At 38.5% G+C, this 17,629-nt stretch overlaps 1 protein-coding gene across 2 annotated transcripts in view; it reads left to right on the top strand.

Annotated features, from left to right (window-relative positions):
- SORBS1 (sorbin and SH3 domain containing 1) overlaps positions 1–17,629 on the top strand; it is a 129,942-nt gene that overhangs the window by 91,709 nt on the left and 20,604 nt on the right. For both annotated transcript variants that reach the window (XM_081329682.1, XM_081329683.1), the window contains exons 17-19: positions 3,593–3,676; positions 16,179–16,244; positions 16,631–16,732. In XM_081329682.1, the coding sequence (XP_081185808.1) occupies positions 3,593–3,676; positions 16,179–16,244; positions 16,631–16,732 (252 nt within the window). The remainder of the gene's footprint in view (positions 1–3,592; positions 3,677–16,178; positions 16,245–16,630; positions 16,733–17,629) is intronic.

Here is a 17,629-nt window from a genome sequence, read left to right as displayed (position 1 = left end):
AGTCCACAAATAAATCAACTATCCAGTTTTTTCTAAATGGATGGAAGGGAAAGAATAAATATTTTTTTCTTTCTCCTCTGGCTACAGCAACCAAACTACTGGGCAAGAAAACATTATTTTCTCTCTTACTATTCTTCTTCATATAAAATGGAAGAATATTTTCTCTCTTTTTCTAAAAGTATTTTACAAGAGGTGTTACCAAATATGCACCTCCTGAAAAGATCAGCACAGGTGCTATTTCCTAGAGTTCTCTATACATACAGCAAGATGGAAGAGAAGGAGTCAACTCAGGTTGTTAGATGGGCTGTTAATAAGCCAGTCCAAAATCTGTGAAGTCCTTCCCAGACTGATAGGTCAATAAATAAAATATATCCTTAAACTTTATATGATGTTTCTACATGCCACGGTTTCTAAATGTGAGCTACTTTTAAAGAACAGTTCTTTAGTGGAAGAGCATTCAAAAGTTTCTGCAATGAACAAACAAAGCTTCCAATTCTATGAAAAGCTCTACCAGAAAGTTGGTGGTTAAAAAATAATTCTATAAGGAAGCTCAGCTGTATTTTAAAACATGAGTAACAAATCTGTGGTTTACATTCTCTCCCCTATAATGTGGCCACTAGACTAGTTTCCTTAGTTGGCTGTAATTTGGTTGCCAAGGGGAATTTTTAAAAATTGAATGGTTTGAAAGAGCTAAATTAGATGCAATCACTGAATATAGATCTGTATCACTATATGATCAGTGATATAATTGTCAAGAACAAATTTGCCATGTATCTCTCTGTTTTTATTGGCTAATCTCCTTAATAAATTGTGGGAATGCTGTGGATGTAATAACACTGATTTCAGTTAAACATTCGACAAAATTCCCTGTTGAATCTGAATTAACCAGCATTAAATGTGACCTAGATAGCATGACAATTTTGAATCAAACTTTCCTTTAAAAATGTTTCTTATTAAAGTGGAAGTGGTTGCCACACGTAAATACCCAAGCCTTTAAATTTTGGGTGTATTTTATCTGGATAACTACATGGAGAGAATACTTAACAAATTTCCAGGTAGAACAAACTTGAACAGGGTTGCTAGAACGCACAAACTACATTCAAAACATTCTTTTGAATTGTTTCTTAAGAATTTAAATGTAACAGAATTAAATTTAAAAGACAAATGTGAAACATTTTTCTGAGGGGGAAAGACTGTAAGAAAACATTCAGGAGTAGAACTGGGTGTAGCTAGCCTTTGTAGTACTATTTATGAAGAGAATCTTAGAATTGTAATTGATAATCAGATTAATATGAGTGCAATATGGAAGTAAAAGACCTTTGCAAACCTGGGACTGTATTAAGCACCACTGTACATATTCTGAGTTGATTGTATTGTATCTTGTATACCAAAGCTGTGTCTTAAGAAGTGTTGCATGTATTCTTTGTTTCTTGTACAGTGATTCTAAGAACTGCATGTCATTAATTTTATATGTTGTCCTTAACATGGAATACAATAGCAAAATATGACTCCTTAACTGTCATATTGTTCCTGGTGTATCCAGTTCTTAGATATACCATTCTTAATTGTTATTAAAATTCTTAACCCATATTCATGCATGAAAGGTTGGCGATTTCTTACAGTAGAAGCTTTCTACTCTCTTTTTTAGGAAATTATGTTTCTGTAGCAACTTCACCATTAACACATCTGTCTAAATGTATCCTCTTTAGTGTAGACTTAGAGCAAGATTTCCCAATACAAAATAAATAAAATAAATAAACTTTGGCAACTTGGACTCCAAGTCCTAGAACAGGGGTCCCCAATCCCTGGTCTGTGGACCTATACTGGGCCGCAGTATGACAGCAAACAGTCTGCACAAACAAGCAAAGCCCTATCCATGGGATGTAGGCAGCACACACAGCCATGCCACCTCTGGTCTGCGGAAAAACCTCTCTCCACGGAACTGATCCCTGGTGCCCAAAAGGTTGGGGACCTCTGTCCTAGAATTCATTGCTAACTATTGCAGAGCAGAGGTGGGGAAGTATGGTCCCTTTATGACTTGTAGACTTCAACTCCCAGAATTCCTGAGCCACCATAGTCATAAAAGTCATAAAAGGGCCATATTCTCCACCCCGGTGTAGAGTTTTACCTTTTCATGTGCTATTTTTGAGACAGGCCTTCTCACTTACCGCATGTGCTGTTAAAGATGCCATACTTGATATAAATATGTTGCAGTAGGAGTGGAGTAAAAAGTGAATCCTGTTCATAGAATGATATTATCCAGCAGCTGAGGAAATAGAAATCTTGACTATTTCAGGTAAATTGCTTTTGGAGATTAGAGATGGAATTCTGGCTTTGTTCACATGTTGTATTAGTAGAAATACATTTTGATTCTTCCATTCTTATTACTGTTGACAGTTCAATTCATTGTCTTCCAGTCATTCCCCATGTACTTTTTGTTTTTGCTTACTGATGAAGTTGTACCACTAGAATTCTAGAGCAGGGGTGTCAAACTGCCGGCCCACGGACCAGACGTGTCATCTGGAAGCCGCACCCATCCCATTGCCAGCAATGGCAAAACCGTCCCGATACGTTGCACAACGTCATGTAACGTTGCAAGTTTGACATGTCTGTTCTAGAGGAAGTGAGTACATTGAAGTTAAATATGAAGGAATTGATTATTTATTCTAGTTGATAGAGATTAAGTGATATAGAAGTGGTGTGGAAACGTGACAATTGCCATACATAACTACAAGTAAAAGTTTAAAGGGTTCTATTTTCTTTGAATATCACACACACACACACACACAGATCGAGAGAGAGAGAGAGAGAGAGAGAGAGAGAGAGAGAGAGAGAGAGAGAGAGAGAGAGAGAGAGAGATCATGTCACCCCTTATCCTTCTCTTCATTAAACCAGACATACCCAATTCCAGCAACTGTTCTGTGTATGTATATGTGTGTGTGTATGTATGTTACAGTATCTCAGGGGTTGCCACAAGGAAGAGGGAGTCAAGCTATTCTGCAAAGCACCTGAAGGAAAGACAAGAAACAACGGATAGAAACTAACCAAAGAGAGAAGCAACCTAGAACTAAGGAGAAACTTCCTGACAGTTAGAAAGATTAATCAGTGCAACAACAAGCTGTGAAAACAGGCTCCAACACTGGAAGTTTTTAAAAAGAGACTGGACAGCCATTTGCCTGAAATAGTATAGTGTTTCCTGCCTGAGTAGTGGGTTGAAGTAGATGACCTCTAAAGTTCCTTCCAACTCTGTTATTCTGATATCTCTTATTTCTTTATTGGTTTTCCTGTTTTAGAAAAATAACACAAATATAACATGTGGAGAGGTTATTTTTTTTAGGAATACCTTCCTTTAATGACAACAATGCACTACCATTTTTTACTTAGAAATGAGTGTAACTAAACCTATTCTCGGTGAGATATGAATAAAATTGCATGTTGTTATTAAAATTATGGATAGGACCTTCCAGTTTGATAACTAGGAAACTGTTGAAAAAAAAATTACAGAATGTGGCACCTTTAACAGTCTTCCTATGCATTCTTTGCATAATATTGTCCTTCTCTTTCTTCCATTCTTATATTACCAATTCTTTAGCCTCGGGATATAAGCCCAGAAGAGATAGATTTAAAGAATGAGCCTTGGTATAAATTCTTTTCGGAATTGGAGTTTGGGAAACCGGTAAGTTGATAGTCCCAAGCATTAGTAAATAAGATGTTGTTATGGATCACTGTCTTTTCCCTCTTCATTGTATGTCTAATGGAACAAAAATTAACTCATCCTGGTTTAGCCAACTTAATTATACTGTAAAAAGAGTTATTATTTTATAAGCTGTAGTGTATGTTATTTATTTTGGGGAAACCATGCAGGCCAGATTTTTAAAATCAATCTAAAGGAATATCAACAAATTTGTAACTATAAGATACTATGGATGTTTTCTAAAGCAGGGCTTTTCAACCTTTTCAGAGATTCTATCACTTTTAGGATATGGCAATATTCGAGTACCACCAGTCACCTAGCAGGTGGGCATGGCCTGCTCGACTCCACTCACTGGACACAGCTGACTTGAGACAGCTGGGTCAGAACAGAAGAAGTCGCACTGGCTAACTCAATGTGGGGACAACTCGGTGCCCCACAAACTCCTCGCCTCCCCAAACTGCTAGCAGCTAAGTGCATGCGTGCGCACACATGCACGCACCACACACTGCATTCCAGGTTTGGGGACTTTTATCCACAAAGGAGAGGACTTTCTCCCTAAGCCCAGGCATGATTGGCAATTTGCTAGGTCAAGTGTAGATACAAGTCTCCAAGCTTGGAGTGTGTGTGTGTGTGTGTGTGTGTGTGTGTGTGTACAGCACACTAAAGAGACACATCTTGGTGTTTCCCTGTCTGGTGCCCCCTCCTGGCAAAGCAGGAGGTGGAAGACACTTGCAGGAAGCAGTTTCCTCCAAGTCCAGCTTCTGTCTTGACAGATCTCTGGAGAGCAAGAGGAGGCGGCAGGGGAGCAGCACTCCCGGGTTCTGCCCAAGGGAGGCTGGCCCTTCTTGAAAGGGAATTCCCATTTCCAATCATGGATGGTAAGGATGCTGGTTTGTTGGGGCAGCCTTCCCTCACACAGCTCCCTTGCCATCCCCTCCTCTCCAGAGATCTGCAGGGGAGGCAGAGATCTGGAGGGCAAGGTGCAGCCTCCATATTGGCCACTTCTACCTCTCCATGCCCTCCTCGATTAAACATACATTATATATAGATCGAAACACAGCCAAAAAGAAAATATAGTTAAATCACTAATTCAGCTCTTCACATATTTTTTGGAAAAACCACCTTTATTGATGTTAGGTAGGAAGAGTAAACATTATTAAGGAGCTCTTAACAGGAAAGGAATTGAAGACCCCAAAAGGTCTTGTTCTTTCTAGTCTGCCTTCCCTTTGAGCCTTTAGTTCTCATTATTATTATGTATTTAAGAAGAAGATCAAAGGCCTCCATAGCTCAGGATACTCACTTTAAAATCAGAATCCAGAAAAATTTAGTTAATCCACAATACCACCCTATGAAAAATGAAGATAATCTTTGGGCCCTGAGAGGATGCAGGTGTCCAGTCACAATATTAGTGGAAATATGTCAGCAACTGGAAGTGCATATGTCCATGTACTTCCCTTTCTTGTCTCACAACTCAATCCATACATCCTTTAATTTTCAGACACATTTTTTTCGCATAAGCTCCTTAAAAATCCACAAGGTATAGTGTAATTAGCAGGAAAAATAAACTAGCTCTCCTGTATTTTTTCCCCAAGGGGGACCGGAAAGTTCACAGCCTGCAGGTTGCTAGTAAAGTTGTCAAACAACGTAGTTATTGCTGTTAAAGGCAAGAATAAATAATACCTCCTTCGGAGCTGTCCTGATTCCAACGGGCCTGCTGGCATGGCGGGTGAACCACATGTTGCAGGATGAAGCTGGAGGATCTGCTGGCAGGCCCGTCGGCATCAAGGCAGCTCTGAAGGAGGTAGCTGCAGGGGGGGGGGAACCAGGAGGGTCTCCAGCAGGTGCCGCCAGGCCTGCAAACGCACCGCTGCCCCTCCGCTTTCCAACCCCGAAATTGCAGAGTAAAGTTGGGCAGCTTCTGAGCTCCGCTGACAAGCAGCAGATCTGTTGTAGTCTTGGCTGCCGCCCCCTTCCTTGGCTGGGCAAGGCTGCAGCGCGTGGCCTTTAGTTGGGGCTGCCGGCATGGCAGTGGGCGGGAGCACCGGGGGAACGCTGCTTTGCAGGACAGAGGTACTTACAAGTCCTGCCCCAGCTATGGTGAGGAGCAGTGACTGTGCCCAGGGGATGAGGAGAAGGAAACGGAGAGATGTGGTGGCTGGGCTGCCTTCTGGCCCACTGAATTTGGTGTTTTCCTTTGCGAGCAGGGGTGGGCCGGCCCCTTGCTGTCTCCAGGGTGGCCCGGGCCAAATGTAAACACCCTGCAGACATGTTTATCCCATCCTGCTTCTTTTGTCTTTGGTGTGGCTTCAACTGATTCCTTTCCCCAGGCTGAGCACAGCTTCCTGAACACCAGCCAGCTGGAGCCCAGTGCAGATCCTAAGCTCTCAGCAGCAACACCGCGGCTTCAGCTGACTCTCCCACAGGCCTGTGCTGCATTGCTGCCACTTCAGCTCATCCCCACACTACAGTTTCTTTTACACTTTTTTTACAGTGCTTTACAACCCATCATAAGCGTACCACCTGCCAGGTGCCAATGTACCACCAGTGCTACATGTACCTCTGGTTGAAAAGCCCTGTTCTAAAGGTCTTCTAGAATTACATTTCAAGCTGTAATTTGATTCTACAACCATGAGGTGTAAATTCAGTTACCTTGTTTTTCCTATTCATATGCTTTTCAATATTTTGTTTTTGCTAACAAGTTCAAAGGGAGAATATCGGAAAGTATTCTCATTTTGAAGTTCTCATTTTTGTCTTGTATTGAATGAAATTGTTGGTTAGGGAAGGCTTTATATGAGAGGACTGCATGAATTTTATGTGGGATCTATTTTTCAAAGGAATATGTACCAATTAAAGGTTTCTTCCAAAAGGCAATTCAATAGTTGAAAAAATTATTTGGTGAAATTTAGTTGTTGACTTACTGCTTCTCTTCTCTGAAGGTGAAGGCAATGTACATAGAGCTTGACCAAGACCATAGTTGTCCCAGAATCATCCAGTACAATCTAGGTGTAATGCTTCCTTTATCTAATATCTTATTTATTTTTATATAGTGGCAATTTTTTGTCAAATAACAACCCAAGAAAACACAAACAGTGTTCTGTATAAATCATACTGGGACGCTTAGTTCTTATTGATTTCTTGACCAAATGGAGGCATTTGGTTCTTTTAATTGCTGTTTGCTTTTATTTCTGAAATTGGTATTGGGGAAAAATGCAATGCATGGATAAGATTTTCAAGTAAGACAAGGGTTTGTTATTTTGCCTTCTTAATTGACATATATTTTTATGATCTGGTCTGAGCAATAAAGTGGAGGAGTATCAGATATCCATTGAAGGAGAGGCCCTGATCAAGAAGGCTTATCCCCAGGGCCTTTCTCAATGGCATTCTTTCAAGGAAGAGACTTTTAGCAAGTGCTCTCTGGATATCCTGTTGGCTTATTTTTAAGTAAATGTAAATAAAATGAAATCAGATTTCTAATTTGTTTTGTCCAGAACCCACTTGTTACTTTTGAAGAGTAGTGAAATTGAATTGAATTTTCAATCAGGGGAAAAAAGCCATCACTGATATAAGAGGAAAATTATGTCAGATTACCATGATGAATGCAAGGCAAAAAGCTTGAAAACGAACTGCTGAGCGAAATTATAGCTAACAGCATTCTTTGAAACACCCCATTCCCCAGCTCCATATCAGCCATGGCAAATGGCATCAGTACTGCTTTTTGAAAAAGGATAATAGAGTTCATTAGAGTTGTGGACAAGGAAACCAGCAACTTTATTGCCCTTTCAGCTATTCTTTTGTTCAAACTCAGTACCATTGCAAAACCCCAAAAAAGCTTCACTTGCTTTCCCATATTTTATTTCTGCATAAGAATAATAGAATCTCAGCATCATATAATGACTCAGTAGCACAATACTGAGAGACTATAAGCAACTAAGCAATAAAGTTAAGGAGCTAGGAGCACAAGTAGTGTTCTCATCAGTACTCCCAATAAAAGGCCAACACCCATTGAGGGGGAAAAAGAATTCTAGAAATAAACCGCTGGCTAAAGGGTTGGTGTCGCCAAGAAAACTTTGGTTTCCTGGACCATGGACTGCATTTCCTAAACAAAGGACTCTTGGCAAGGGATGGGATGCACAAAAACAGGGAAAAATGTACTCGGAAAAAGACTGACCAACTCATTAGAAGGGCTTTAAACTAAAATTGAGGGGGAAGGGTGACCAATTATTAGAATCTCTAGAACACAAAACCAATCATAAATCCCAAGAAAACAAATCAAACAAATGTAGGCAGTGATGAGGGAAAAAAAATCAAACAACAATCAGGAGATCCAGGAAACATACTCATGGACAGATATAAAAGTCTTAAATGTTTATATACTAATGCTCAAAGCTTGGGGAACAAACAGGATGAACTAGAAGCAATAGTACACATGGATGGGTATGGCATAGTTGGCATTACAAAAACCTGGTGGGACAAAACCCATGACTGGAATGGACTGATGGATGTAAACAAATTATTCAAAAGAATCAGATCTACAAAAAGAGGAGGGGGAGTTGCACTGTATGTAAGAGAATACTACATATCTACAGAAATGCACATGACCAGAGATAAAAGCCCTCCAGAATCTATATGGGTCAATATAAAAGGGGAAAAAAGTGGACTCTTTGCCAACCAGTTAACAAATGTATGTAGGAAACATATCACATTAGTAATGGGAGACTTCAGCTACCCAGATACCATTTGGGAGACAAACTCTGAAGCGAGTGGGAGATCAAACAGATTCCTAACCAACCTAGCCAACAACTTTGTCATCCAAAAGGTAGAGGAGGGAACTAGAAGTAAAGCTATACTGGACCTAATTCTTACTAATTGAGATGAAGTGATAGAGAATCTAGGAAAGATTCCATGGATGAAAACCCTAAAGGGGAAAACAACTCAAGAAGCATGAGAAACTCTGAAAAATGCTTTCATAAAAGCCCAGTCCAGCACAATACTACTGAAAAAGAAAAACAAAGTCAAGAAGAAACCAGCATGGCTGCACAAAAATCTCTCAGATAAACTGAAAGACAAAAAGGACAAGTACAAAAAAATGGAAAGAGGGACACATAACTAAGGCTGATTATCAGCAGACAGCCAAAAGATGCAAAGACGAAGTCAGGAAAGCAAAGGCTCAGAATGAACAAAGACCGTACAACAGAAATCAAGGTTTCTTTCAACATATTAATAACAAGAAAAAAGTCAAGGAAACTGTAAGTCCACTAAAGAGAGAATATGGTAAGGAAATAACAGACAGTAGGGAGAAAGTAGAGCAGCTTTAACTCGTTCTTTGCATCAGTCTTCACACAAAAAGAAATTATAGCCCAACATACCAAAAAAACTATTGCAAAAGACAAACTAGAAGCAAAAAATAAAATGAGCAAGTAAATGGTAAGAGAACACTTGTCCAACCTTAACAAATAAAAATTACCAGGACCCGACAAATTATATCCCAGAGTTCTGAACGAGCTGGCAGATGTTATCTCAGAACCATTGCACCGTATCTTTCAAAAATCCTGGAGCATCGGGGAAGTACCTGAGGATTGGAAAAGGGCTGATGTGGTTCCCATCTTCAAGAAAGGGAAAAAAACAGACCCAGGAAACTACAGTCCAATCAGCCTAACATCAATACCTGGGAAGATCCTGAGAAAGGTATCGAAAAACACATCTGCGAACAACTAGAAGCAAACAAAGTTATAACTGGTAGGCAGCACGGGTTTGTTAAAAACAGATCATGTCAAACCAATCTTATTTCATTATTTGATAAAGTGACTAAACTAATAGACCAGCAAAATACTGTGGACATCACCAATGGATTTGTAGCTGGCTGACAAACCATACTCAATAAGTAGTCCTCAGTAGTACTATATCCACATGGAGAGAAGTAAGCAGTGGGGTACCACAAGGCTCCATCTTAGGCCCAGTAGTCTTCCAATATCTTCATCAATGAGTTAGGTGAGGGAATAGAAGGGGAACTCATCAAATTTGCAGATGACACTAAACTGGCAGGAATAGCCAACACCCCAGAAGATAAGCTCAGGATTCAAATAGATCTTGACATACTTGAACAATGGGCTTTATCCAACAAAATGAGTTTTAATGTGGAGAAAAGCCACGTTTTACATTTAGGCAGGAAAAATCAAAGATATAAGTACAGATTAGGTGGGACCTGGCTGTGAGAGGGACCTTGGAATTCTAGTGGACGATCACTTGACTGAGCCAGCAATGTGCAGCAGCAGCCAAAAAAAGCTAATACAATCCTGGAATGTATAAACAGAGGCAAGTCTAAAGAAAAGAAGAAATAGGGATGACATGATAGCAGTATTCCAGTATTTGAGAGGCTGCCACAAAGAAGAGGGGGACAAATTATTCTCCAAAGCACCAGAGGGCAGGACAAGAAACAATGGTTGGAAACTAATCAAAGAGAGAAGCAACCTGGAATTAAAAAGAAAGTTCCTAACAGTGTGGACAATCAACCAGTGGAACAGCTTGTCTCGCAAACTTGGAATTGATTGATTGAACTTTTAGTCCCACCCAGTCTGTCGTTATTACTGCAGCCATGCCCACCCGATGGGCCATGCCCACCCGGCACCCGATGATACATAAGTGGGTTTTGGGTTGCAGTTTGGGCACTCAGTCTCTAAGCGGTTCGCCATCACTGGTATAGGTTCTCCTGCTTGACCACCAAGGTCCCTTCCAGATTCTATTCTAGTCTAGTGTAGTCTAGTCTAGTCTATTATTGCTCATTGTAGCAATTGAAAGTAGAGCATCCCAAGCAAATATATATCCAGCCATTACTTCAACAAATTTGATCTCATTGATAAACTACCCTTTTCTACTATTCAACTTCTATAATCTGCAGCGTAAGATTAAAAATGTACTTGACTTTTGTATCTGACTTCATTTCAGATATTTGAAGAATGCTATGATATCCATAGTTTTGTCTTCTACTAACATACTCAGTTCTCATAGTTCATCTTGCACAATTGAGTTTACTATTCTCTGATCACCTTTATTATCTTTAGTTGTGTCTCCAAATTCTTCTTAAAAGTGTGATGTTCAGAAGTAGAAACAGCATTCAAAGTGGGTTCTGACAGATATAGAACAGAACATTTTTTTCTACTTTAAGGCTTAAGAACAGTAAAGGCCAGGAAAGAGTAAGGTTGAGAATCATTCCAGCATCAAAAAATCCAAGCAAACTTTGCAGGAGATAAGCAGTACAGAGTACAGTCAGGAAAGCACAAGGAGATGTGAGTCCAAGGTGCATGTCGAGACTGGAGTTGAGTTGAGGCATCAAATATTTTTGAAGCAGTAAAATGCTCATTAGTGAATGCCTATCTACAGCATGAAGAGACATCTCTCTGTCCCAGCTGTGAGACTTAATGCAGATAAATCCACACATACCCACCTCCCCATCAGCCCTCTCAGTCCATGTGTTATGTGCAAAAATATTGTCCATATTACCGTATCTCTGAAAGATACCTGCCGAGCCTCAGCTTCTCTTTTATCATTTTAAGCACTTTGGTATAAGCAGAGTAGTTTTCCTTACTATATATAAAATTCTGTACTGCTGTGCATAAAGCTTCCCAGCATCCCATTGTTCAAGGAACAAAGTAATAGTATTTGGATATTTTAACTGAATGTAACTGAATTAGTCTACATAAGAACATCCACTATTTAGGAAAGCCAAATCATAAGATGAAATGGTCCCCTGTGTAAGACCCCTTCTTAACCTCCTAGAAGAAACTGGATGGAAACATAACATTATAGTTCATAAACAATTTGTAAAAATTCCTTATACTGTATATTCCACCAGGAAAATACAGTATGAAGTGCAGGTTGAAGGTACAGAACTCCAGGTTGAGACCAAGGGAAATTTTATTATTTTAATGAGTTTAAATCTCTCTAAGTTTGAATGAATTGCATAAAAAACAGTCAAGGAGCCTGTTGATTTCACTTTTTCAAACTCTGAAGAACTTGGTAAAATGCCAAATGCCTGAAGGATGACACATATTGTCCCTGTCTTCTGAAGAGGCAAAGGAGAACCGAGGGAATTGCCAACCACTATTTGAAATATTTATTTCCATTTGCTTGTATTTGAGCTTTTAATAGATGTTAGTGATAGGTAGTGACTGTTGCCAGATGGGCAGCCATCTAAATTGACAGAAAGAAAAGTAAATAAACAAATTGGAGAACAAAAAACTTCAAACATTCATATTTGTTAGTTCTATCCAAAAGGATATGTGTCTACACCAATGCAAACTGGGGGAAAAGCTTTGCTAATATAACTAAAAAATAGGGCCATGATCTGTTGTTTGGCTGGCATGCATATTTGTTGTATGATAAGAAGGTAGATACTGTGTTTAGGATGCATATTTTAAGACAGGCATTGCTGAGAGTTTGGAAGAAGTATAGACATAAGTTAAGCAGCAAGATACCATTGTGGGCAATCCCAAAACACGCAATAGAAAATATACATGCTGGTTTCAAACATGATGAGACTACTTACAAGGAAATTTTAAGTTTGGAAAGGAATATTTGGTGCTTGAAATCATATAGTTTCTTGCGAGAAGAGAAGGTTGTTCAGACTTGGTTTCAATATATTCAGTTACAGGCCAGGTGGAAAGAAGACCAAAAAAATGGATTTGCAACGACTGATGAAAATTTGATAAAGCAAATTAGAAATCAAGGACCAGCACATATTAAACGGATATATCTTGCATTGATAGAGATCGATTCAGAAACAGAGCTTGTTAAGGATTGTATGATAAAATGGGCCCAAAACATTCAGGAAGTTATTACAATGGACACGTGGGAAAAGATCTGGGTGAGGAATGTAAAATTCACTCAAGCTCAAAGTTTAAGAGAGAACTTTTACAAAATGTTTTATAGATGGCATCTAGATCCTAAAAAGCTTGCAAGTATGTATCCGAATTATCAGCCTAAATGTTGGAGGTGTGGTGATGAAGAGGCAACATATTTTCACATATGGTGGACATGTAAAAAGGTCAAGGCTTTTTGGATAAAAGTCTGGTGGAATATGCAGAAGATTTTTAAACGGAGGATAAAGTTTTGTCCGCAATTTTTTTTGTTGGGAATAATTGTTGACGCTACAGTTGTGGACTCTAAGTTGATGTTGAATTTAGTTACGGCAGCAAGACTTTTGATAGGTCAATATTGGAAGAAAGAGGAACTGCCGACTATACAAGAGTGGATTTTAAAGGTTTCCGACTTGGCAGAGATGGCGAAGATTTCGGCCTATTTGAAAGATTACTCGCAAGAACATTATATTATGGAATGGAGAAAATGGATTGAGTTTATCCAGAATAAGTATAGGGTCAAGAAGTTTTATCTAGCATTTGAATAAGTCTTCTTTCGTTTTCTTTTTTCTTTTTTTATTTTGTCTTCTATATATATTTAATAATGCTAAGTTTTGTTTGATCCTATATAAGTTAGAGAGTGATGGATTTTAGAATTTATAGTTGTTAGTATATGGTTGTTTATGATTGCCTTTTTATATATATATACCTTGTATTTAGCTCTGGGAAGTCCGGGGGGGGGAGGGGGGTTAGGGGGAGGTGGGGGGGGAGGAGGGAGGGGGGGAGGGGGGGAAGGGGGGAGGTAGGGAGGGGAGGTAGGGAGGGGGAAGGGGGTTTTTTAAAGGAAAACTGTATTTTTAAAACTTTTCAATAAAAAAAAGAAAATAGATTTGAATAAAACTATTCAACGTACAGTTTTTCAAAGCTCTTTGCTGTTTGGTTGATTCCTCATCCAAAATAATTTCATACACTTTTAAATGTGATTGATCCAAGAAACATGTGCTGTGGTTTTCTGATATTTTCAATAATAAAGTTGATAATTAATCTATTGCACAAAGTTATGCCAGCAGTAAAATTCATAACTTAAAACTGTTGAGGCAAATTGAATAACTGAATGCCAACTGAAAATGGTAAAATCTATCAATGATTATATTTACTTCCATGGACAGCTATTACATACTATGTAATTTTAGAAAATATGTGGGGGAAACCAATTTGGTGTAGTGGATAAGGCAACAGGCTAGTAGCTGGGAGATCATGAGTTCTAGTCCCACCTTATACACAAAGCCAGCTGGATGATGTTGGGCCAGTCACTTTCTTTCAGCCCTAGGAAGGAGGCAATGGCAAACCACTTCTGCAAAACTTTGTCAATAAAACTTCAGAGACTTGTCCAGGTGGTTGTCCAAGAGTCAATATTGACAAGAAGGCACACATAGAGATTGAAAGAAAGAAAAGTCCAAGTGGAGATTATCTTTTGGAATGATTTTTCATGGCTTTCATGAATTTGATGCCCATTTATAAATCCCTAATCCTTTTCCCAGAATGTTTTATACTTTCAAGAAAAGGACTAAAATATAATTTGATGTTAGTTTTCAGAGATACTTTCCTATAACTTGTGTGCCTTCCCAACACTAACCAATCTGTATTATCACTGCCATGCAGCTCCCAACCTGCATGTCATCCCTCCGTGTAGCCTTTCTTTCCCCACCTGGCAGAAGCCCCTTACTCGCCTGGAACTTTGAATTTCCTGCTGGCTTCCCCATTGATTTCCTTGGGCAAAGCTAGCAGTGGAAATGATGATCACCTGACTGTAGCTGACCGCATCAGTGAAGGGACCACAACTTTTCCAAATTTCAGTCCCATAGGAGTAATAGGTCCTGGATTTTGGATGCTGTAAATTAACCCATTTGAAGTACTTTGCTTCAAAAATTGTTGCCCTTTGATGCACTTGAAGGTTACAAACAAACAAAAGACTTTTTACAGTAGCAGTATTACAGTAGATTGTAAAGACTTCAGTAAGCATTAGAACTATTCATCAAAAAATTCAATGTTGGCAATGGATGAGATTTGGTAAAGCTTATGGAGAAAAGATTCAACTTTCAAATAACATTAGAGAAAACTCAAGGTTTGATTATTCAGAGAATTTCAAAACCAGTTCTATAAAATACTTCCACCAGAAATGACTGTTTCATCCTTAAGTGCAATCCTTTGTCTTCCCATTCATTACACTGTATCAATTTATCCCGATGCTTCACAACTTAGAAGGAATAAGGGAGAAAAGATCAAGTGCCAAAAGGTATCTCCAGCTTTTCCAAATATCCATGGTAAATTATAGATACAGATTTGTAGCAGTAAATATTCATTTCTTGGAACAAAATTTTCAGGCTCCTAGAGAATCCAGTGCTAATTCACTGTGTAACAACTAACCATTATTAGAATTTTTAATCACATTGTTGCCGTAACTGAAAAGTAATAAAGTAATATTTTAAATTTGATATGATGATTTCATGATTATTAGAGTATCTACTGACTAGCCTGCTAAGTTTGTAAGCCGCCCTGAGTCTTCGGAGAAGGGCGGGATATAAATGGAATTAAAATAAATAAATTAAAATACTTCTGATTGGAGTTGTTTGAGCAATTGTTCAATTAATAAACTATATATTTGCAAATATTTGTTTCTTGATTTGATTTGGAAGATTTCTGCAAGATGTTTTTTAAAGGCCTTATGAGAGACAGGAAGCTGGGGCAAATACTTTTTGATATTTGATAAATCATCTTCATATTCAAGAATGGATATAGATTAATTCCTTCTGCCTGAGGATCACACTAGAATAGAACAAACAGGACTAAGGGACTGCACCATGATTGCCTATCGTGCCTGGTCTTCTGGGGGCTTACATAAAACTTATCCTGTTTCTGTACAATTATATTTCTCCCCTTAAACCTTCCAAATATTACAAGTCAGAAACATTTAACCTGAATGTCTCTGGGGTGTCCTGGAATCTTGAAAATAAGGTCATAGCATCTCATCTAAATTGTGTAAGATATAGTAGGCAAACTATTGATGAACAGAGAGAGCTTCCAAAATGTCTTGGGACCCAGAATTGTGCTAAAATGTTTATACTGTACATTAAAGTAGTTTCTCTGATTTTATTCAACTGAAATAATAGCATTGGTTAAGTATTCAGAATATGAAATGAATATTACATTGTCTTACACCACCATCTCTAGAAACTCCTGCATGATGTTAAAGACTAGGATGCTGTTAAGAGTAGAACTATCCATTACCATTGTATAAACATACTTGTTTGCTTTTCTTTTGGGAAAAAGAATGATCTTTTTGAAATGATTACCAAACAGTATTTGTTAAAACTACTGTTCCTACGAGGCTCAGAGAGATTGGTAGCAGTTATAAAGCTGTCGTTTCAAGCAAACCAGATCAAGACTACACAGTTTTCTTGCTAAAATCTGTGGTTGTTCTAGAGCAGGTTTACTTTCTCTTTCTTCTCACTTTTTATTTCTGATGTTGACACAATTTCCCCCAATATACTCTTTCTGCACTAGTTGAGTTTCCATATTCTCTGTGATGTCTTTATCTTCATTTCCTCATTTCCTCCTCTGCTTTCCATTAGCCTCCAAAAAAGATATGGGATTATACTCCTGGAGATTGCTCTATCCTTACTAGAGAGGATAGAAAGGTAATTTGAATATATAATGTATGCAATATAGTTGTTTGTGTGTGTATTAGAGCTTATCTTTCATCTGTAGCAGTGTTTGAATTGGAGTGCTTTGAATTTAATCGAACTTATATATGCGATGGACTGCAACCCCAAAATATTGTAATCTTCGCTAGATCAGAGCATCTTTTTATTTTTGTGATATGTAGTTATTTTTCTGGTAAGAATGCATTTTAAATTATTTTCTAATAAAAATTAGGATAAAATTGATCTTGAAAAATTCAGCAGTGAACCTTCTAAGCCGTAGTTTACTGCATAAGAGAGTATTGGAATGTTGTCTTATATATGGCATATTAAAAGGGTCAGACTTAAGTCTTCAGCCTTTCCAACTTTTCCTTTTTAACCAGGTTGATCCAGGAAAAAACCACTGCCTCTATCATACTGAATTAGATGCAGAAATAGACAAAATGGAGAAGCTTTATAAAGCCCCAGATCAAAAGCAACTGAAGGTATCTCATGCTGCTTGTTTTAGTTCTAAACTTTCTAGCAGAGATGTTGCTGGATATCACCTGTTCTTAAAAGCAATAGTATGTTAACCATTCCCCAGTTATGGTAGTCGGTATAATTAGTAGCATGTAACAGTCATGTTAGATACAATCCTAAACTAGGTCTAGCTCATTCTGTACATTCTCTTCTTTCTGTTGCCATTTTCTGTTTGGTGATGGTGATTGCTGTGAACAACCAGACAACAGGGCAACATGAGGCAGAGGAAGGCTAATAGCAGATAAAAATAAAATTCAACAGAAATGCAAAAGTTCTGATTTTAAGAATAAGGAAACCCAGTTAGGTAATTCTCTGCTGAAGAAGAAATCAGAGCCAGCCCAAGGAAATAATATGGTTCCCAACTTTGCTTCCAACAGTGACTGAATAGAAGACATCTTTCTTAATTTGCTAGGGTTGACTGCTTCCTGGCAATGTCCGTGATATGGAAGCCTTCCTATATCCAGTCTGAAGTTCCTTCTTGCTGCTTCATTTTTTCTAATGAGGAAAAACCTATAAAATCTGCAAAATGACTGGCATTGCTGTCTGTATGGCAGGAGGTTCCTAGCTCCACTTTGGCAGTTGGGACAATCTGTTGTCCATTGAAAGGAAACCTCACCATTGCTCACCACCTCCTGTACTCCATTGAATCCTTCCTGTTTCCACATGAGACAAAGGGCTGGTGGGGAAAGGCTGTAATGAACTATCAGGGTACCCGGGGCTTCTGTATCCATTGTTTGAAGCTGAACTTCCTTTACTTTCTGATTTAATATAGGCCAAAGTGAACACAGCCATTCAGAAACCTTTTGAATGGAAGTCTGTTGCTTATTCATTCAGAATTTTTGTCCTTGTAAGTGTAATATGAC

Source organism: Vipera berus (assembly GCF_964194415.1).
Source record: "Vipera berus genome assembly, chromosome: 5".
Classification (NCBI taxonomy): Eukaryota; Metazoa; Chordata; class Lepidosauria; order Squamata; family Viperidae; genus Vipera; species Vipera berus.
This window is presented reverse-complemented; position numbering and strand designations above follow the sequence as displayed.